Here is a 23,769-nt window from a genome sequence, read left to right on the forward strand (position 1 = left end):
GTAAGAGCAACATTCATACTTACAGGTGAATTAAAGACTTTAGTCCCCGGAAAGTATGTCTTGAAATGGACTTGATGTTGTTGTTTTCTATGAATCTGCAATGGGTTATAATATTTGTTGTCAGACAGCTGTAGGAAACTGAGAACACTTGTCCTGAATCATTATGTCAAAAAAAAAAAAAGTTTCTTTACTTACAAATACTCTAGATGTGGAAGACCAATAAAAGCATCATCACTGATCACATCAAAGGAGTTCGATGTGAATAATCTGCCCAGAAAAAGTACACAATGAAAATGGTTAACCTGACAGGGAAATGAGTGAGAGTTGTATATGAAAAAATGACTGGGTATCTGCCTTTTACAGTGTTATTTATTTAGGTAATCTTTGCAGCTTTTTTTTTACCCCCAATTATTTCCTCATCAAATACACATTGGGAGAGGCTTTATGTCCCATTTCTCACAGTGATGGATGTCACATACCTTGGGTAACATTTTGAGATACAATTGGACAAGTATGACAGTCAAAGCAGCCAAAGCAACATTTTGCACATTTTCACAACAAAGACACTAACAGAATCTTTCCCTCTTGCTCTAGAAACTACTGGAACATTCTATCTTCAAACAATGGTAACTCAGGGTATTAAGCCTGGAAACCCTGGAAAAGTATCTCCATCAAAGCCTAGTTATGCTTTGATATCTCATAGTAGATAAGCTATTGACACTGGCTCAATGAACATCAACTAACCTTCGAAAATAGAACAGGCTGAAGACGGGAAACAATGCAGTTTAGGAAAGGTCTTAGACCCATTTTATTACTAACTAGTTGAAAAGAACAGTTTCACTTGGACACATTTATTTGCAATTTCAAAATCCACAAGAATTTGTTTTGAAATTATTGATGAAAAGGAACATCAACTAGCAGTCCCAACGTCATGTTGAACAGTTTGGAAAAGTTGCCACTCTCTGAATGGGAGATTTAAAAGACGTGATTGTAGGCCAAATAATACAGAGTTGGTTTTTTTTGTTTTGTTTTCTTAGAGTATTAATTTATGAAATTCATTAGATAAAATGTTGATACAAGCTAAAAATAAGATTGTAAATGTACTGATGACAAATTTATAGTGGATTCAAGTGATGTTCAGTCTACATATTAAGGTTCTTGTGTGGGGAGCCTCTTATTCCACTTATAACTATTATCCAATATGTGACCATGGTCATGGATCAGACCAGATGTTTGACATAACTTGACAATTCATGTCTCATACATGCCGTTTAACTGCACTATGTAAAGTCCAATATTCTCTGTTAGTAACCTTTTTGACTTTTGAAGTCTAGGAATTAAAAATAATTGCTACTAACCACGTTGGTGACTTTGCCTCTCTGTGCTGATAAACTAAGGAGATTAAAACTAAGAGACCTCACTTTCTGAACATTTATGAATAACTTATTTGATATCTGGGATTTCTTCCAAATAATCAGGGGAGGAGAAAGCAGTGGGTTAGAGATGAATTGAGCATGATTGATAATCTTTGAAGGTAAAAGATGGATACATGGAAGTGAATTTTGCTATTATCTCCACTTTGATATATGCTTGACATTTTCCATAAAAATGAGGTAAAACCAAACCAAACAAATAAAATTAGATGATCTGTTCCATTTCTTCTTAAGCTATCAATTCTGGAGTGATGTTGGATTCTCTATCTCTCCTCCTCCGTCATAGCTTTATACTCAAATCATTCACTAGGCTCTGAAATGTCAACATTAATGAATAATGATACATATTAGATACTTGTAGCTATTAAAACAAATTCAAAGACTTATTATTTCAGTCCAACTTTGGCCACTGTTTCTTCTTACTACAGGGTTTGGGAAAGCAATAAGATTTCCCATCTTTACTCCAAGGTAAGCTAACATCCAAAGCCTTCCTTAAGTTTCAGATTTTTGTTTCATTCTGTACAGGCAGTATCAGGGATGGAGAGAATAGAATAAGGCAAAATAGATACAGAGAAATACCTCCCGTGCTCACTGGTTCACAAGCTGCCTCATGGTTGGACCAGCGATTTCAAAACTGTATACCCAAGTCTCCAGAAGAAATAGCTTTCAGTACTAGTCTCCCTTATGTTGAAAGCAGATGCGCAACAGAGCAGGAAATGGATATTAGTGGGCAGAACTTGCCCACACATGTCAGGGAAATAAAACAGAGAATTTCCACTAGAATTTGTATCTGCTTGTTCATTGCTTATCCCTAGCACCTGTGATACTGCCTGTCCCATAGTGGACACTGAACAAATATTTGTTAAACCAAAAGGAATTCACTCTACATTAAATTCTTGTCATTACTACATTACTAGATTGAATGTTCTTTATAGCAAGGGCTTACCCTTGTTTGCCTTTGTGTCCCCAGCCCTGAGCATAGTTCCTGGTTAAATAATGCTTGTTGAACCAGATTTCAAGGATCAAAATCTCTGGCTAAAGCTGAAACTACATGCAAAAATATGAATGAATCTCACAAACCTAAGTTGAGAGAAAGAAGCCAGAACACAATAAAGTATGTCTTATGTGATTTCATTTATATAAAGTAAAACAAAACAAAACAAAACAAAACAAAACAGTAAAACTCATCTATACTTGTTACCCTCAATGGGTAGTGACTGGAAGGGAGCACAAAGGGAGGCTTTGGGGTAATGATTGTGCTCAGTTTCTTGACCTGGATGCTGGTTACAAAGGTGTTCACTTTATAAAAAATCATGGTGGTGGGGAGGAAGGAATGACTAGACAGAGCCCAGAGGAATTTTAGGGCAGTGAAAATACTCTGTATGATACCATAATGATGGGTACATGTCATTAGACATTTGTCTAAACTTGTAGAATGCACAACACCAAGAGTTAATAGTGTAAACTAGGGACCCTGGGCGATAATGTAGGTCATCGACTGTAACAGATGTCCCCACTCTGGTGGGGGATGCTGGTAACGGTGGAGGCTATGTATGTGGGAGGGTAGGGGGTATATGGGCCATCTCTGTGCCTTCTCCTCAATTTTGCTCTAAACCTAAAAATTGCTCTAAAAAAGTTGTCTTAAAAAATCATTGAGATAAACCCTTAGGATATGTGCACTTTTCATTATGTATATTATATTTCAATAAAAAATTTCTTAATAAGAACTTTTAAAAAATCCCTCTGGTTAAGGTAATAATGAATATCTTATTCTTTTGATTCTAAATTCAATTTTAGTTTCCTATGGACAAGGATTCTGTGGACAAAGATGTATAAAATTATACATACACGATAAAAATAGTTGAGCAGGGTATTTTATTGTCCTATGTGTATTTAAAAAGACTAAAAATCATATTCTATAAAGAGGGCAAAACAATGATCTTTGGTTTTTATGAGCTTCTTGGAAATATGTTTGATTTCAATACTGATTTGTTATTGAGCCAAGAATCCCACGGCTCTTGTTAAAAGGAAACTGTGCCACCCCCATACCATCTTTGCATACGACAGACCTGGAGAGGACCAAGGTTGGCCATGTTTCATAGCACATGACCTCTATCCCTTTCCACAGGTTATTAGGGCAAGAAGGGCTCAGGTCTTCATCCAGAGGTGAATCCAGATCCTGAGGTGGGCAGTGAAAATACTCTGTATGATACCATAATGTAAAATAATCTGTATGATACCATAAAGCTTCCCAAGGCCCAAATACCCTAGTTCAGAAAGGTGAGTCGGGGTATCTCTTCCTGGGGATTTGGGATCAGCAGAAATGGAACCAGCCAGCAGAAGAGCCAAAGGAGAAAGGATGCCTCGGGGTTGAGTTAGCTCCATGGCAGGCAAAGCATGTGCAAGGCACACTCAAGAGAGAGCAGAATGTGGAAGAGGACTTGAAAAGGGAAGGGCATGTGAATGTTGGAGCAGGGGAGATGCCTAAACCACTGCTTCTCAATCTTGGTTGCACTTGGAATGACCTGAGAAGCTTTAAAAATACTGATATCCAGTTCTAACCCTGAGGAGTTAAATTCTACATGTGGAGTGTGGCTTAGGCATGGGGATATTCAAAAGTTCCCCAGGTGACTCTTACATGCAGCTTGACTTTCCTTCCACATCAGTTGCACTACCCTCCCTCCCCATTACCTGTGGCAGCTGAGAAAGCAGTCTGCTTTTTGCAGCAAGTCTGGTTGAAGCAGTGGCTCTGGGATATAGAGGTGCTGTGGACTGTCCCGTCCCCAAAACTATATGCAGTAAGAGTCTGCAATAATGTGACTCAGATTTGACAACCATCTTCACAATAGCAGCATCATGGAAGGGTTGGTGGAGACCAATGTACTATATGAATGAACTTGTTATTCTGAGCCACAAATCAGAGATCTGAATCCCATAGCCTTGCCAAGCAATCATCCGGTGGATTTGTGCAGACAGTGTAGAGTTTGCCCTTTACCTTTGGTCCTGTGGGAACCTGTGAGGTCTCTGCCATTTCCACCAGGCATTTACCCCTAGCATTTTGGTGGAGGTGAACACAGGGATGTGCAATGATCTATCTGTACTTCAGCCCCATAGGTGATGCACTTATATCTTTTAATTAGCACCCTCACAAATTCAGTAAGAAAAGGGACAATAGGAGGAATGAACTTTTTTTCCCCTCTGCAACCAAGAGAGTATATGTTTCCTTACAAGAAGGAGATTTAGGAAGACTGTACATACCAACTGTTAATTCCAGGCAGGCAATAGTTCATTCTTTAAAGGATGGTTGTTGCCTTCATAATAGCCTATATTTCATGGGCTCCTGCTGGATTATTTTATTTGGTCTTTGGAAAAACTCTGTGAAAGTGGTAGAGGAGGTGTTAATATCTGCTTGATAGGAGGAAACTGAGGCTCAGAGGGCTGTTAACAGCTTTGCTTAAGGTCACGAGGCCCAAGAATCCTTGTCCAGTGCCCTATTGGCACACCCAAGACACCTTGTCCAATGCCCTATTGGCAAATATCAGTATAGGATCACATTATAACTTAAGATCTACATTCTGGTAGACAATCTTAACAACACTGCTCAGCTCATAAGGATTTAAGAAATCTAATTAGATAATAATCCCCTTTTTAAAGGAACTAGATCAATTTAAGTAGTCTCAAAGTGACATTAAGATCATTGAAACCTGTACTTTTTTTCAAGTAAAGACTTTAAAAATTTTTAATGCACTTTGGTGTATTTTGCACATGAATATGCTTATTATAGAAATTCTGCAAAAACACAGAAAGGCTTAAAGGAAAAAATAAAGATTGCATAATCATACTACACAAAGATATTGATATGCGTACACGATACATATATGAGATATACACATATATGTTTATAAAATTGGGATAAAAATGTTATGTTTTTCTGTCCTTTTCATGTACTTATTTTTTCATGAAAAATTTCTCATGACAATTTTCAATAATATAATTTTATTCTTTAAGGATTTTATTTATTTATTGATGAGAGATGCAGAAAGATGCAGAGAGGGGCAGAGACATAGGCAGAGGGAGAAGCAGGCTCCCTGTGGGGAGCCTGATGTGGGACTTGAGCCCAGGACCCTGGGATCATGCCATGGGCCGAAGGCAGATGCTCAACCACTGAGCCACCCAGGTGCCCCTCGATAATATTATTTTAACAGATGATTAAGTTTTGTATAACTTTTTATTGTTGATTCCAATTTTTATTTTTATTTATTTTTTATTCCAATTTTTATTATTATAAACACTACTATAACCATTCTCATATACAAATACTTTTACCTATTTTATTACCACATCCTCATCAACATTTAGAATTACAAATTTTTTTAGAATTATAATTTTTGTTTCTTTTTCTACGAAATCATCCTTTGACCATTTTTGTTGCTTTCTGAGCATTTTCTATATATTAAGAACATTACTGGTGCACCTTGGTGGCTCAGTGGTTGAGTGTCTGCCTTCGGCCCAGGACCCTGGGGTCCTGGGATCAAGTCCCACATCAGGCTGCCTGTGGGGAGCTTGCTTCTCCCTCTGCCTGTGTCTCTGCCTTTCTCTCTGTGTCTCTCATGAATAAATAAATGAAATCTTTAAAAAAAACAAAACAAAACAGAACAGTACTTATTCCTTTCTTATCTTTATTTGATGGGGGTTTTCCTTATAAATTATGATTTGTCTTTTCATTCATGATTTTTAACATATAGAAATTTACATTTTTAACAAAATATTGTATATTCTTCCTTTGCTTTTATTCTTAAAAATGCTCTTTTCTGTATAAAGATCAATAAAATAGTGCCTACAACTACCCCCTTAAAACTTTTTTTAAAACAATTGACTCCTTGATCCATTTGGGACTTTGATGTTTAATGTGAGGTGAGATACTGCCTCGATTCTTTCCTAAATACTCAAATTTACTTAAAATCTTTTGTTGAATAATTGATGCTTTCCCCACTTATGAGTAATGCTTCCTTCAAATGTCTACTATTTTATTGGGTTTTTCCAAGAATCAAATCTTGGATTTATTTATTATTCCTACTGCTTCCTAATTTGTTATTTTATCTGATACTTATTTTCTTAGGATATTGAGTTTAGTGCTCAATTCATATATTTTTATTCTTTCTGATTTAAAATGAAAGTATTTAGAAATATGACTTTACTCTCAAATAAGGCATCCAGTGAGTTTTGAAAGGTAATAATCTTTTTAAATTGTATATTTGATTTCCACAAGCATTTAGAATAATAGTCTTATAATTCCTGTCAATGATAGGTTGTTTTCTATTTTTGTTTTTGTTTTTAATTTTATTTATTTATTTAACATACAGAGAGGGGGAGAGAGAGAGAGAAAAGAAAACACAAGCAGGGGGAGGGGTAGTGGGAGAGGGAGAAGCAGGCTTGCTGCTGAGCAGGGAGCCCAACATGGGGCTCGATCCCACAATCCTGAGATCATGACCTGAGTTGAAGGCAGATGCTTAACCAACTGAGCCACCCAGGTGCTCCAATGATAGTTTTTTTTTTTTTTTAAGCTTTCATTATTTTATTGTTAATATTGCATTGGGAACAGAGGATGATATTTGAAAAATATCTGTTCACCTCGAGCTCTACTCCCTCTTTCTGGTGCCTACATCTAACTACCTAGATGGGTGGGTCACATGTCTTCACAAGCAATAAATTAACACCAAGGCCATGAAGTTGTTAGGGGGTTCCCAGTTGAACTGAAAAGCTAGGACCAGAGCATTTAGTTCAAAAGGAGGAAAGAAGTGGGCAACAACGTTGGTGTGGAGCTCAGAGTCCTGAGGGAAACTGAGGTGGCAACAGAGAAGTAAAGAAATGAGCAGATTAGAAAATGCAAATCTAGCTACAGTGGAAGGTCAAATTTCAGGTTGCCCAATGCCCAGCCAAGAAGCCGGAAATGGGAGTCCAAGAGCAAAAGGACTGGGCAGGCCCATGTGTCAATGAGCCTGAGGCTGATGGGCTGCTGAAGTAGTTTCCTGCCCTGGTTCCTCACTTTTCCAGCACAGTGAAGGGGGAATCAGGAAGCTTGGGTCTTAATTCCCATGAATTGGTTGTAGATCCTTTGTATGGCCTTAAGACATTTATCAAATGAGGGGGCTAAACAAGATGATTTTTTTTAGGTCGTTTCTAGCTTGAAATATGTATGAGTCTATGCTTGTAGCATTGTGGGCTTCATTCACAAAAGACTAAGCATGGGCTCTGCATGGGGAGCAGGTAGTGGTGTGAAGGCAGGTCTGCAGAGAGCTGAATGGCAGGAGTAACCCTCCTGAGAAAATCTCCCCTTGTCTCAAACCAGACTGCTCATCTGGTCATGTGCCAGGGATCTCTAGCTCTAATGACACTTCTACATACTTCCTCTAGTCACTTGTGACATCTCAATCACCATCAGAATTGTCATTGACCCATGAGTGGTCTGCATGGTATCTTCTAGCCCAAAGCAGATTCTCTTGGCTATGGAGGGGAGATGATTTAGGGGAATCTCCCATACACTCTCCTCTCAGTGAGGACTACTCTGGATGAAGAAGAAAAGAGTGGGCAGCCCATACTTGTTTGCTTGTTTGGCACTTGGAGATGGCATTGATCAGATATAGAATGGAGAATCTGGTTTCTAAGTTTGTAACTGGCACTTACTATGTACATGGTACATAAAGTAGGTGAATCTGTTTCATCATCTGTCAAGATAGGAATTATGATAGCAACAAGACTTCCTGGGAGATTCTAAGAATTACATGAGATAATGTATATGAACATATCCCCAATGCTTCTGCCAAAGACTATCTAAGTAAAGAGCATAGACATAAAACATCAGAGCTGGAATAGCCATTAGATATAGTGAAGAACCTTAGTTTTACTGCTAGGGAAATTGAGATCTAGTGAGATTGTCATCTGTCCCAGAGAATTGTTATGGGCATTGTACAGGGAATTAGGCAGCCATGGGTAGTGTGTATAAACACAAAACTGCACAAATGCAGGCAAATATGTGATGTATATATATATGCATATACAGGTAAATAAGAGATCAAGCCATATAGGCCATGGGCTGCTAGATGAGCTAGTTAGGGGAACAGTGGGAGGGGTTTGACAACTTGTTTAGAGCTTACTGTGCTGAAATGAGTCAGCCCCTTTAGATATTAATATTCTCCTTTATCTAAAAGACTAGGGCTGGTTGAATGATAATTAATAATAGGCTGATGATTCACCTTAGTTAAATGCACAATTCTAAGGGTATGTGCCATGTGAATAATTTACATTTGCATATTTAAAAATATGCTTTTAAGATAGGAAAGCATTAAAATGGGAAGCATCACACGTGAGCACATTATGTCAGTTTTTTGTTTTGTGGAGTTTTTTTGGCCTCTCATCTTTGAAAAACATTTTCAATGAAATTCAGCTGATCCTTAAGCACACTACCACCTAAATAGGAAAGTAGGAAATAACCCTACTTTAGCTTCACATAAATCTGGTGGGGGGTGAGGGGCAATCCAGAGAGATATATAGTTCAATTCCTCTTTTTACAGGTGAGGAAACTGAGGTCTGCAGAAGTTAAGTGATTTACCCAAGGTCACATACATCTTTTATCAACAGCAGGCCGGGATTAGAATGTAGGTTTTAAATTTGCAGGGATCCCCTTGGGAGTATTCTTGGCATGCATACTAGCAAATATCGGAGCATGGATCTATCTCTTTGCTTTTATAGTCTATTAACTCTTACACCAGGACAGTCAAACTTTCTAGGAGTTGGCATAACTAGTCTAGGAATTGGTATAACTAGTCAACAGCCCACCCTTCTGATGTTGTTTATAAATTCAGTCTGTATCGCTCTGGTCCTGAAGCACCAAGGAGAAGGGACTTAAATTTTATGGAATGCCTACACTGTGCCCAGTCTCATCTTCAGCAGTTTGCCATCTATGAACTCATTTTAATCTTAAAATAAACACTGTAATTTAGGTTTTATATCCTCTTAAAATATGAAGAAAATCAAGGTGAGAGAGGCAAAGTAATTTGAAACTTGAAATTGGCAAAGCTAGGATTCTGTGCTTTGACTGGTAATGGTCATGGGCTTTCAAAAAAGAAGGCCATGCTGCTTCTTTTTTGTCCCATCAGATTTGCCCAGTGTTTGCCGCAAATCTAGAACAGCCTTGCCCAATAGTTCCCAGAGTATATTCCCTGGAATTAAGGCTTTCATAGGGTTGAGAGGTTTTACATGAACAAAAAACAGATAAATCTGGGGAAAGTACATAAGTAAAGATAAGTAAGGTTTTAAATTACATTAATCTTTTTATCCTTAAATAAATTGAGACTCTTCAAAAGGGTATGAAATACGCAGTTTCCCAATCTTATTCATCATGGGACCCTTTTTCATTGAGCTTTATGTAAACCGAATATACCATGGAACAGACCCAGGTAAATGCTGGATTAGGCATTTGGGAAATGGCTGTGAGGGAACATGCTCCAAACAAAAATAGTGAAAGTGTAAATGTAAGCTCAGGGGCATTTTTCCTGTTGAATATGCTGCAAGTGGTAATCTACTTCCTTAGAAAGAAGGAGCATCCACTGGGAGGTCCTCAAAGAAGCTATGTGTGCCAAGCTGCTCGACTAGGTAGACACTGTGAGAGGGAGGCATGCTCCCAGATATCACACTCACACTAACAAAATTGAATTAACTCCTTATATGGAGATAGATATTTTAGTGTTTCCTTTAAGATGGAATTCTTTGTACCTGCCTAAGCACTGCTAGCAAGCTTTTCTAGAAGAGGTGAGGTATAAATAATTAAGCTAATAAATAATATGAGTACCAAAGGCATAGATTCCCAATATCCTATGAGATGTTAAGAAAAGTGAAATGACATAAAATAATTCCAGAGGCTTTTTTAAGCCAAAGTGCTTTGTGAGTAGCCAAGGTAGGGATAAAATGTGCAGTTTCTCAAATTTTTTTGGAGCACAGACCCGTTTCTTTCAGGATAACTGTTCCACAGGACACAAATTTAGAAAACATTGGTCTGAGGCATAACGTTAAAGTATATAAGTTCTTTTTTGCTTGCTATTTTCCTCTCTCTCTTTTTTTTTTTTCAAGCAAGGAGACCAGAGCTTACACATACAAATTAGAGTTGAATCCTAGGGAAACGAGATGTTCTTGCCAGTAATGCTACCACTCTTTCAAAGGGCTTTTGAAACTCCTTCTCATTAATTGTCTCCAGGAATCAGGACACATTCCCCTGAATACCCTCATTAATGGCAAAGGCTGTCCCTTTGAGAGGGGGTTGGATTTTGGGAACGGAACTATGCAAAGTCAAGTCCTGTGATTCATGTTCAAGAGGAAGTAGATAGAAGTAGTTAGAAATGAGGATGTGGGGTTAAGCCCCAGATGTGCCACTTAGGAGGAGTGTGTCATTGAGGAGATTACCTAAAACCCTTCTATGACTCTGTTTTATCTGTGGGATGGAAGTAATTATACACCCTCATAGGGTTACTGTGATGATGAAGTAAAAAATTAGATCTATAAAGTGCTTAGTATCAGGCAATACAAAAATGACAAAAGCCTCCTAACAAAACTGCCTGGTTTTACTGCATGGCTTGTAAACTGGCAGTGAAGACAGTTCTCAAAGAAGGATCTAGATATGTTTAGCTATGGAAGCATAGTTAGGAGGAATCCATGACCTACCACAGGAATTCTATATTGATTCCAGAGTTATTTGTACATATAAACTCTAGTCTGTTTACTTTTTTTTAAGGACTCATTGCTCTTTAATCACATTTTACATAGGCAAACACCTGCCATCTTGCCATGTAAATGGGCACAACAATTTCTTTCCAGTCCCTGCCCTTGGAAGGGATAATGAAATACTGTTTTATCATCATCCACCATGAGGAGGTCTTGGTAAATCCCAAGGGTTCTACTTGGAAAATTGAGAATCACATTATTATTTTAATAATGACTTTATGATAGCCAATTCCATATTATGAGGCTCTTTCATCTAATAATCCTATTTACTGGTTTGTTAAAATTGATCTAATAAATTCTATTTCTTTAACAAGACCACTTTCTATATTGTATTAATTTAAAGTAACTCTATCTGTAGAATAGAATAGAATAGAATAGAATAGAATAGAATAGAACCTTTTTAAGCCAGGAAGACACCTTAGTTAATTAAATATATCCATCTCAAAATGTCAACTTATGTTTTGTTTGGTTTTTATCCTTTTTAAGATCTGCTTCCAGATTTTTGCCTTCTCCTAAAAATTAGGAAAATATGGCTCCATATTCATGTACCATATTCTTATCAGCAATAACCAGCTGGAGCTGAGGATGTCATTTTTAGGCAAAGTATGTCTTCTCTGATTTACCTCAGTCACTACCACTGCCTATTGTCTATATCCCACTGCTTCTTTTATTTACCCTGTTACCCAACCCCTATTGGCATTTGAGTTTGAGAACCATAAATTAACTATCTTTGGTATTTTTTTTTTCTTTGGTATTTTATACATATACAATCTGAGGCCCAGGGATATTTTGTGACCAACCCAAGTTCAGAAAGCCCATTAGTGGTTGAAATGGATTTGAAACTCATGTCTTCTAGTTCAGACCTCTTTTCATCCTACCACAGAACCACTCATCTGAAGACTGGTCAGTGTTAATAATTTTGAACAAAATCATGTTTTACAAAATGTGGTGCCAGTTGTTTTTTCATGAGGAAGAAGTGAGAGGATTCTGCTTCTTCTCAGTCTTCTACCCCAGAAAGGTAAATGGTTCATGTTTTCTGTGAGAAGTATTTCAAGGAAAGATTTCTTATCAGGTTCTGATGGACACCTATGGGTAGAACCACAACATTTTGAATCTAGGATCATAAGCAAACCCAGCCCATACAATCAGATGCTAATCAGATATTGTGGTCGGTCAAATTAAACTGATTTTCAAAAAACTGTAATAAAAACTAACGTTTATTATTGAGTTACAGGAACTGTGCCAAGCACTTTATATTTATTGCTTCGTTTAATCCTTACTGTAATCCTGTGCAATAGGTACCATGGTTGTTCCCCATTTTTCAGATGCAGATAATGAGGCTTGATTCAACTTGCCTCAAATCATAGAACTACTAAGCAGCAGAGTGGTGATGGAGCCCATGTTTATTTGACCACAAAACCTGTGTCCTTTGCTATTTGCCACATTGCCAGCTTTCCAGGGTTAGCCATTTTCATATCACAGCTGTCAACATAAAGCTCCTGTAATCATTTTGTAGCCTATATCTCAACAGTTGGCAAAAGTCCTATCATCACCAATCAACTGAATATCATTTCAGACAAAATGAGAAAGTCTATCAAGACTACATTATGATAAAAAAAATTTAAAAAGAGACTACCTTATGATCCGTTCAAATGCAGGCAATTATAATTTACCTTTTTAGGGATCACTGGCAGCTTGGAGCTGCCATATCAGGGCAGGGAGGGAGACAGAGATGATAGTCATCTTTGTGTCCCTCACAAAGCCCAATGCTATGCCCGTTGCACAGTAAAGTCCCCAAATGTTTTTACTGAAATGGGAGTCTTTTGCTCCTTTCATTTTGTTACTGCTTGCCACACTACGATGAATACCTACTTTTAACTAAGCAAATATAAATAAGTCTAAAATGAAATTACCTTTCGGTTAGTGATTTTTTTTTTTTTTTTAAATTTACTTATGATAGTCACAGAGAGAGGGAGAGAGAGAGAGGCAGAGACATAGGCAGAGGGAGAAGCAGGCTCCATGCACTGGGAGCCTGATGTGGGATTCGATCCCGGGTCTCCAGGATCGCGCCCTGGGCCAAAGGCAGGCGCTAAACCACTGCGCCACCCAGGGATCCCTGTTAGTGATTTTTTTTTTATCTTAAAACTGCTTACCCAACATTTCCCTTTGGATGTCTTGTCAGACTGGATAAAGGGGAATTTCACCCTTCACACACTTGATGCTCGTCAACCTCCAGAGTCAATAGAGAACCTGGGAGGCAAATATGATTTTTTTTTCAAATATGATTTTTTTATACGTCAAAGGCCAAAGGAAGTCCAAGCGGGATAGAAGGGTGTTAGGCAAAGGGTCTAAGGAACACTTTGGATGCTTTGCCTTTTTTTTTTTTTTTTTAAGATTTTATTTATTTATTTATGAGAGAGAGAGAGAGAGAGAGAGGCAGAGACACAGACAGAGGGAGAAGCAGGCTCCATGCAGGAAGCCCGACGTGGGACTCCAGGATCAGGTCCTGGGCTGAAGGTGATGCTAAACCGCTGAGCCACCCGTGCTGCCCTATGCTTTGCCTTTTTAATTCTGGTACACTAGAAATCTCTGTTGAAGAAGTTTGACATCATAGCACCATGATTTTTTCCTTTTTTTTTTTTTAAAGTATAATTTATGTGTACAAGCAATACACATGATACAGAAGAGGGGATTGGGACAGCCCAGAAATGGGTGTGAAGAGATGAGGGAAAAGGCAGCAAGAGCGTGAAGAGGCACTGAAGAAGAGGGAGGTGTTTGCCATGCAAACTGCCATTTTTCCCTGGCCTCTCCTGGGGAAGAGGATGTGCCCGTGCCTCTCAGTCTGCCCTCTACTATTTTGTTCTGGTCCCAAAGGCAAGGTAGTTGCCTGACTAGACTCTGCCTGACCCATCCAAATTCAGTTTGAAATTCAGGCCTTCAGGAGGGAGGGTCCGAGTCCTCCAGGAACTGGAGCCGTAGACCTGGGGGCTCCCTCCATGATGCCCTGTTGTGTCCTGTCTCACATTTTCTAGGTTACCTGGGTCCCTAGGACAGATTGGGGAGCTTCTCTTTGGTTTGAGGGAGTACCACCCAACCACGACTCTCTTTGTTGGGTTAGTCCTTCGTTTCTAGGGAAGGAAGGAAGATGATTCCCAACATAAAATGCCAGTATGCAGGAGGTAGCTGAGTCGGTGAACAATATGTTTATTCTGAGACTGAACAGACTCTTTTCGCATTTTTTTGGTTTAGTTCACTTTCTAGACCTCCACGCAGTTAGTTCATGTGAAATCTGATAGGGTACACCAAAAGTTAAAAAGAATGTGATTATCTACTGATAGAAAAGCAAGACTCTTTAATATAAAATTTGTGAAACTATGGATTGAATTCAACAAATATATGCTAGTCTAGGCTTGCAACATCCCAGCTCTTTTCTAGGACCTTGGCTATTGATAACCCTCCATGACGTCCAGAGACATGGGGCAGATAGAAACACAAATAGCTCTAGTGACAGGAAGAATTAGAGATATCTAAAAAGTCTATAGAGTTTGAAAGAACAGAGGTCAGGGAATAAGGTACTTCAGTTTGTTATGGCTAGGGTTTAGGGAGTGTTTGTGTGTACATGGGTGTGTGTGTGTTTGTGCATGGTGTCAATATTATGAGAGATGACCCCGGTCAAATAAGCAAATTCTATTAATACCAACTCAGGCATTCAGACCTTTTCTGTTTCTGGGGAATCACTAAAAATTTCCAAGCACAAGAGTGACATGATGAGATCTGTGTTTTAGGAAGGTAACACTAATGGAGATAGGTATGATGGGCACCCAATACAGAAGTTCCCACAGCAACCCATGAATCACTGATTGCAGCTTCAATTAGGGCCATGGCCTTGGGGTGAAGACGAGGTGGCAGGTTCTCATCCTGTTTGAGAGAGGATTTGTCTGGTTGCAAGTGGACAGTGAAGGAGATGTGGCTGTAACTCTTATTTCTTGCTTAAATAATTGAGAAGATGAAATACACTTTCAGAGAAAACATTGGTTGTATAGGGTTAATTTGCAGTCACAACAATTAAGTAATTAAAAAGTTTAAAAATCAGAGCTAGGGGTCATTAGGCAAATTTTAGACAAAACAATCTAGTTGCGGACTGAAATCTTTACTCCTTGTTCTATTGTAGGGGGCATTAGCTGGCCACAAACCAAAACATGCTCACCCATAATTAGCTAATAATTCCTCTAGCAGCCCTCTTAGCTTTTAGGTCTGGCTTGAGTAGTCATTAAAGAGTGCTACATTTTTCTTATGCTTGTAATATGAGGAGGAATTTGAGAAAGGGGTTGATCACTGGAAAGGTGACACAGGCCATGGATATTTTTTTCCTGGACAAATAATATTTTGAGGGACTACATGATAAAACCTTCATAAAGATGAACTCATTATTTATCTTGTTCATGGTATTTGCTTTTTCCTTTTTTAATTTTTTACTTCTTATGAACTATGTACTTGTGTCTTGATTGTGGATTATTAAATAGTGATTTTTTCCCCCAGAAGGATCAATTCTATTGCTTCAAACAAAACCAAATATTACTGGATTAAAGAGAATTTTTTTCTGACAACACTGAGTTCTTATATACATGGAATTTTTTTTTTGAGCACTATACAAAAATCAACCCTGTAATTTATTCCCTGCAAATAGAAGTCTTGCAAGAGTCAGAGGGATTTCGTTTATTAAAAATTTTATGAACAAATGGCAATGTGGCCACGTTTTATACTATTCAGTTAGAATTTTACTTCTGCAAAGAGCTTTTATTATTGGGGATTTCAGTCTGTAGTTGAGAAGAACAGGGTTTTAATGTGTGAAAACACATTTCTGTAAATTGCATTCACTACAAGCATAGTTCCCCACTGCTAAAAGCAAACCCAAATGAATAATCATTCTCATTGGTTATGTTTCACACCTGGCTCTATGGAAAACATGAATGAAATTGCATTTGCTCGGGCAAAGTTTTGTTATTGTGGCTGCTTAAAACCAGAAATAAGATATTTTTTAAACATTTTGTACAGCTAGGGACACCTGGGTGGCTCAGCGGTTGAGCGTCTGCCTTCAGCTCAGAGCGGGATCCTGGAGTTCCAAGATCAAGTCCCACATTGGGCTCCCTGCAGGGAGCCTACTCCTCCCTCTGCCTGTGTCTCTGCCTTCTCTCTGTGTGTCTCTCATGAATAAATAAATAAAATCTTTAAAAAAGTTTTTTGTACAACTGATTTGATGAATTTTTACTAGATAATTCTTTTTCTTCCTCTCCTCTCTACAGAGTGTGGGCTTTTGTTCTTTTTGCTCTCTGACACACGTCAGCCACGGCCTACCAGGATCTTTTCTCCCAAAACACTGAATGTAACTTAAGGAGGCACTGCGTCTGTTTTCCTCAGTACCCCAGGCTGACATTTCAAAAAGTACTTCTCATCATGCTTCTGCAGAAGGTCTGAAAAAGCATTTGGGGCCATAACAAAATCATCAGATTGTCAGCATGGATGGTGGTAATGGGTCATTTCTTTTCCCTTTCCAACAACAGAGCAAGAAACCAACTGCCTTTGCACATCAAACAAGCAGGATCAAGTCTGAAGTTTATCTCTTCACAGGATTTGACAGGTCAGTTTGGTAATCCATGGTCACAAATGCTATTAGAATTCATTGCAAACCACAAGAAATGGCTGGTGTGATCCAGGCCTCATCTTACGGCAAAAGTCAGGCAAAGGCAAATTCAGACCCCTTCATCTTCATGTGCCAGGGGGTGGGGGTTGGCAGCCCATGTGGGGTTTTCAGGGCACTGGATGGCCCTGCCCCACAGAAGAACTCTTTTCATCTGTGAACCATCTATTCCCATCAATGTTATGATTATGGCACAATTCATGTTTGGAGTCTTATGATTTATTTCCTTCTCAATGAAAATGAGCTTATTAGACCCTCTCCTCAGGAGAAGGAGGAAGTAAAGACCATTGGGCAGGAAGAATGGGAAACAAAATCATTAGGAAACAAGGTGCTGAGATCGGAGACAAACTTTGACACCTGACACTTTTGCATAAGATCTGCTCCGGCACAAATCTGCATGTTGAGGTTAGCCAATGTGAGTTAAGCAAGGACAAACAGGGCAAGAATTACTCGCCCTTTTGTTATTTCTGAAACCTGAACTGCTTTTAGAAATAAAGGCTGGAATGTTCCATAGGAACTCAGAGCATGGGACACAGGGGCATGGCACACACTCCGTGTGGGCTATTTAAAACCAGTTCCTTGGCTTCCCTCTGTGATTCTAAATACGTGTAATCACATTACCCCGCAGCAGCCGGTAACTATTCCTATACCACTGTCCAGCATCTGCGCTTGTGAGGCTGGTCCATCACTGTAAAAAAAAAAAACAACAAACAAACCAAGTAGACGTGTTCTAACTGATTGGGTGTTGCTCAAGCCAGGTTTTCTGTCACAGCTAACGTCTACTTACTGTTGGAATATTAGTATGTATTGACTGATGCCTCTCCTTGAATTTTAAGGACTCATCTATTTAACTATTCTGGGGAGAAAGAAGTGCCTTAGCTCCTGAAAAGGTTGCCTTTTAAATGAGCCATTTGTTTATTTAATAAGTGGACAACATAAGCACAGTTATCACTTTTCCAGATACAACCAATTTTTATGCTGCGGAAGGATCGCAGCATTGGAGACTTTGCCTCTTTATGTGCTAAAGACTCTTTTTTGGATTTGTTTGATGTGCTAACAATTCCCCTAATCATACCACTAGCCCTCAATAAGATCAATCCCTTAAGAATATTCTACTCAACTGTATATCACCCCCAGACATTAGCTAGTAGAAGGACATTAGCCAACATTATTACATAATGTCTGGACACCTGGTCAGGTTTGTGATTTCAATGAAATAGGCCAGTTTTGGAATTTCATACAGATAAAACAACAGATTAATAGACTTAATAGAATTTGTTTTTAGCTTTTCAGCTTTATGTACAAATTAAAAACCTATCTTTCATAAAATGTGTAACCATTTGTCATATCTGACACCAAGCATTTTATCTACTTAAATCTTATTTATCTCTGAAAACAACCCTTCAATGTACTATCACCTCCATTTTACAGATGAGGAGACTGAGGCTCAGAGAGACTTAGTCATTTGCACAAGTTTCCATGTCTAGTTTCTAGTGAGTGGTGAGGATAGATTTACACAGGTCTCTCCAATTTCAAACCATGCTGTTTGTCTTTGTATATATAACCTCGAACAGCCAAAATGGCCAATTAGGGCAAAAAAACAAAAACAAAAACAAAACAAACTACAACCAACCAAAAAACCCCAAACAAAAAAATAAGCAAGTAAAAAACTTGGGTCCTGAATCATGCAGTTCAGATAATGAAAGCTCAGTTGATCAACAATTGGCTAATTTCCTCCTGGAACCATGTCACTACAACTCTAATCTGTCGCCTGACACCTGAGTCCTGGAGGGGGGAACTTCTTGACCCTCACGTGGTCCAGCTCTAAGAACTAGCACTCCAATGGCCAAACATTACACATCAGAACAAATTATACATGTGATATTGTGCCTGTGGAGAAATCTGATTTCTTAGTTAAATATTGTTTTTTGACTATTTTGAGACATAGCTGGAATATGTGGTTCCCTCGTGGCTAACTCAAAACACACAGCAAAGACTAATCCTTTGCACTATCCTATATTAATATTTTCTTTCCCTCCTTGTAAGGGGACTAGTTATAAATTATGGGAGATCAGAAAACAGCCTCACGAGAGTTAATATATTAAGGAGTTACCTAGAAAGAACCCGGATTTGTTTTTCCCCACATGGTAAATCATACAGAGTAGCAGCCTGCCCCAGATCCCCGGGAGACAACATCTTGAGTGCATATGTTATGCAGGGTTCTGTATCGACTAATTCAAAAACTCCAGGGCAAAATAAGCAAAGTTCCCAAGTCAAAAATGAAAGTAAAATAGTGGCATGGAATGGGGATCATTGTTGCAAACATTCCAACAACTTCATAAATAGCCATTAAAGTAGACAGCATTACAGGTTAGCAAATTTACCATTGCAAGAATCAACCTGCACTGCCCGTGTCAAGTCGCAAACAAACCCAGCTACCTCTGACTTTACTAATCATCTTTTTCTTTCCAGAAATACAATCACATTTGACAAAATTAATATTGAGATCGTTTTACTAGAGGGCTTATCCAAATATATGCTATATTAAAAATAGTCATGATATAAATATTTCTCACAAGAGCTGCAGCGATGGTGTGAATAAAAAACTCCCTTCTGAGATTTCAGTAAAACCAGATCTCACAAAGGATCTGAAAGAAAACAAACAAAAAACAAACAGACGTACACAAAGAGACACACACACAGAACAAACCTTATGTTAATCTGGTTCAGCAAAACAGTCACTATTTCGACACTATTTTATGAAGTACGATACTGTTCCTTCCCAGATGAAGTAGGAGAGATGAATCTGCTACAGGTTTCTCATAATAATGGTCAGGGGTGGGGGGCATCTAAGCATGTTCCATAGCAGCTAATCAAAATCAAAATTTCCAAATGCAGCAAAATGTTAGCACTGTCAAATGGCCAAGCACGCAAGAGGAATCTCTCTCTCCATGCCCTCCTACTGATACATACAAAGCCCCAAATACATCAGCTGGAATTTTTAAATCGTAAATTAGATATCAAAATGCTTACGGGCCTTACAATGAGATAACATCAGGAGGAACGGTGCGTGGAATGGATCTGGCATTCTCACATAAAGCATTATCTTTGGTACAAGTACACACGGCAGGGCATTTTGGCTTCGCTGGTTTCTTCCCCTCAGTCAGCAAAAGCGCAGATAAGAGACATAGGAAATAAGCAATTCTTTTCAGGGGGATGCAGGCATTTCCCATCCTTTGGCTTCTCTCTGATTCCATGCAGTCGAAAAAATATCCCCGAACATGAACAGGGCTTCTGGAATTCAGCTGGTGATTGTCTTGCTCTGAGACCAGGTCACACAGGAGTCCACCCTTTTCCTCTGCCTCTGTATCTCTGCTTTTCAAAACGGGGACCTGCAGCTGATTCGTGAGCTGCTCTTGGCTCCAGCAACGCACTGCTCGGGAAGAGACCTGTGAGGTGCTGGCGATGGGAGGGACCCAAGTGCTGGAGGAGAGAGCCGACTTGCATCACCACGAGAACGCCGCGCAGACCAGCCTTCGAAGGCAAAGTGAAGTGATGTAACAGCAAATAAACAGCCCTTTGCCTTGCACCGGGAGGCCCTTTAATTGTTACCCAAAATAGGAGCGCTTTATGTCCTATTAGTGAGTGGGTGGGCGGGCGGGTGGGAGCAGGCATCTTGTGTCAGGTCTCGGCAGTCTCAGGAACCTCTGGGAATTTGCTGTGCATGTAGCAAAGGACCGAGTCAGAAAAACTCGCTTCTGAGCCAGCCCCGGCTGGAAAAATGAAGTTAAATGAAACTCTCCCTCTGCAGCATTTGGCTAAAACCTTGGTATTTCGTGCTGAATCCACCTGACCGGTGCCATCGTTGAAAGACAAATAGGAGCACATGGAGAAGGTGACTTGCAGGGAATGAATGTGAGTAAATACTTTTCTGACACTGACCAACTCTTATGAATTATTGCTTTTCATCCCCCCTCCCCCCATGTGTAAGCCATCTCCTCCTTCCGTGATGAGGGAGGAAATGGGAATGTAGACTGCCTCTGTGCATAATCCACCCTCTTCATTTCTCACACTCCCTTCCCTAGCCCTAGGACCAGAAGCCTGAAGGAGCTCCCTGCCAGCAGGAGGCAGCCAACTTTGGCTCTTTGGGGCCCTGTACAGGGCCTGGTTTAGCCCTGGAGGCTCAGACAGGGTGGGGAAAGCCCTGGACTAAAGAGCCGGGGCCCTGGCTTTGAGGTCCCAGTTCTGCCACAAACTAGCCACTGTTATCCTTGCATCTGTTACCCTGTCTGTGAAATGGGAATGGTAGCATAGATGTTCCATAATATTATGAATATTACATCAAAATGGTAGGCTATGTCACTGCCATATTTGATGGGAAACAGAATGTACCTTTGGGATAGAAATTTATTCGAAGAAGAATAAAACAGACCTTGACACTGGGGCACAGTGGTAGAGTCCAAGAGGGTGGGAAGACCTGTAGCTCGGAGGACAAGGAGGAGAATAGACCCTTGGTCCTCTTACCATCTCTCAAGCTGGCACAGCCGGCCAGGGGATGTCAGTCCTTTCTCTCGTTCGGCTTCTTAGACTGAAAGCAGTAAAGGACTGTTCCAGCATATGTGTGATTATGACCTAAACTCCTCCTCCACAGGAGCTTGATGCATTGGCAGTCCACCCCTGCCCTCCCAACACACACCCCACGCTCCCTGCAATCCCTTGTTTCATCTCAATAAGCTCTGGAGGTGGGGGGGGGGGTGGCAGGCATGTTCATTCTTGTATCTGATTACTGTCCGTTGACCCAGCCGACTGTAAGCTTCTGGAGGACAGAGACCTGAAGTGAATCCAATGCCTGGATGGTGTGGTGCACACAGTGGGCAAACAGTGTGCCTTGTAGAGCAACAATGGAGCCTATAGGCTATTCGTGACCAGAACTTGCTCATCCAAAGAAACTTCACATCACATCTCCCAGTTAGAATACAGGAATTTGATTTCATCAAGGGGGTCAGAGGACAGTTCTCTGAAGTGATGATTGAGCTGAGTTCTCAGGTAAAGGGAAATGAAAGAGAGAGCAGGAACCTTCCAGGTGGGGCAAATAGACACACAAGGGCCTGGCCTCGACCCTGAGGACAGTGGACACCTCTGCAGTGTTTTAGGCAATGAGTGATATAATCTGTTGTATTTTGACAAAAAAGGAAAAAAACCTCAATCTAAGAGAAGTAATGATTTTAGAATAAGTTCTACTAATGTTTCACTGCCAGAGTCTTTGTGGAGGGAGGGAGGATTGATAGTGTTTTTATTTTTTAATTTTTAATTTTTATTTATTTATGATAGTCACAGAGAGAGAGGGGGGTAGAGACACAGGCAGAGGGAGAAGCAGGCTCCATGCACGGGGAGCCTGACATGGGATTCGATCCCGGGTCTCCAGGATCGCGCCCTGGGCTAAAGGCAGGCGCCAAACTGCTGCGCCACCCAGGGATCCCCTGATGGTGATTTTAGAAACCGTGACCCACAGGCAAGCCCCACTTGAAATGGTAAAAGTGTCACTTAAAAGTGGGCTGCAAGCCAGATTTCTGTAAATTGAATCCTGTTTCAAGTGCACAGTGGAAACTTGCTCCATAAAATAATTACGTGGTAAAAATTTTATAGAGGATTGTTTTTATTCTAACTTACCTGACTTTTAAATGATGCATTTTGTACTTATAAAATAAAGATCCCAAGAACTTTCGGGGACCTCAGAATTCTCAGATCCAATCCCCAAAATGTTACAGATGGGGAAAGTGAATTCCTGAGAGGTCATACAGATGATTGGGAGCAGAGCTGCCACCGTGTATGGGGTGACATTCTCACAGATACTTGGTTAAACTGATCAGTGTGGTTAAACAGATAATTCACTCCCTATGTTTCACTTTGAAATGTATCAAATTATCAAGATTGCTTGATCAGCCCTTGGCTTTGCACTCCGTAGACTCGGTCAAAGAAAATGTGAGCAGTCTTTCATCTATGACTTGACTAAGCCAGAAGGGCAAATGAATGAGGGAAAGAAATCATAATCACAACTTCACTTTGCAGCTGTATTTATCTGGTGGCTCAGTTTGTCCGTTCAAGTGGAAAAAGGACCATGGGGAGGGGAGTGGGGGACTCTAAGGACAAATTACAATGGGCATTCTGAAAAGACAGTAACTTTTTCTTTTTCTATGGCATTTAAAACCCAGACTTGAATTCCCTATTGAATTAAAACACCCACTAACCCACGAAGATCAGGCAAAATTTTAACCGTGTAATGTGGAATGCTGATGGCTTTTTCAGGGAGGAGAAACTGCCAGGCTCCAGAACTGGATCTGAGGAGGGGCCTGGGAAGAGCAGTTTGCCATATTGAAGTGTTGAGGGACCTGGAGAGGGGACTCTTAGTGCTGATGAGACTTCCCTTCCCCACAACTCCTCCTCCTCCAGGAAGCCCTGGGAGGGCACAGAGAGGACGTGGGAGTTGGGAGGGTGGAAGCTTAGGGGTTTCCACCAAACTGGACACCTTTAGATAAGGTTTGACAACCTGTGGATCATAGTGGGGGCCCTTGAGAGAGTGGCCTAGAAAGGACCAAAGAGAGCTGGAAGAAGGCCCAGGGAGGCTGTGAGGCTTGGCTGCAGAAGGCTGGATGCACAGGCCCAGCTGTAGAGGAATAGCCGAGTGGGTCCAGGGCTGGCTCTGCGCTTTGCCAGCCATGTGACCGCAGTCCACAATGTAACCTTTCTAAGCCTTGGTTTTCTCCTCTGTATCATGAGTATAATAGTAATACATGTCACATAGGATTGTTGACTGAATTAAATGTATCTAAAGTGTTTAACCTGGGATCTGATACTGGGGAAGAT

General features: G+C 40.0%; 1 protein-coding gene across 2 annotated transcripts in view; it reads right to left on the reverse strand.

The window, feature by feature from the left end:
- Nucleotides 1–20,747, reverse strand: part of LGI1 (leucine rich glioma inactivated 1) — a 41,073-nt gene extending 20,326 nt beyond the window's left edge. The window contains exons 1-4 of one of the 2 annotated variants that reach the window (XM_041746433.1): nucleotides 19,948–20,740; nucleotides 19,482–19,553; nucleotides 196–267; nucleotides 24–95 (exon numbers count right to left, since the gene is read on the reverse strand). In XM_041746433.1, coding sequence (XP_041602367.1) covers nucleotides 24–95; nucleotides 196–267; nucleotides 19,482–19,553; nucleotides 19,948–20,162 — 431 coding nt within the window. In that variant the 5' untranslated portion in view covers nucleotides 20,163–20,740. Of the gene's footprint in view, nucleotides 1–23; nucleotides 96–195; nucleotides 268–19,481; nucleotides 19,554–19,947 lie in introns of both variants that reach the window. The other variant, XM_041746432.1, reaches the window with a different exon arrangement.
- Between the last annotated feature and the right edge of the window lie 3,022 nt (nucleotides 20,748–23,769).

Source organism: Vulpes lagopus, chromosome 2 (assembly GCF_018345385.1).
Source record: "Vulpes lagopus strain Blue_001 chromosome 2, ASM1834538v1, whole genome shotgun sequence".
NCBI classification, from domain to species: Eukaryota; Metazoa; Chordata; class Mammalia; order Carnivora; family Canidae; genus Vulpes; species Vulpes lagopus.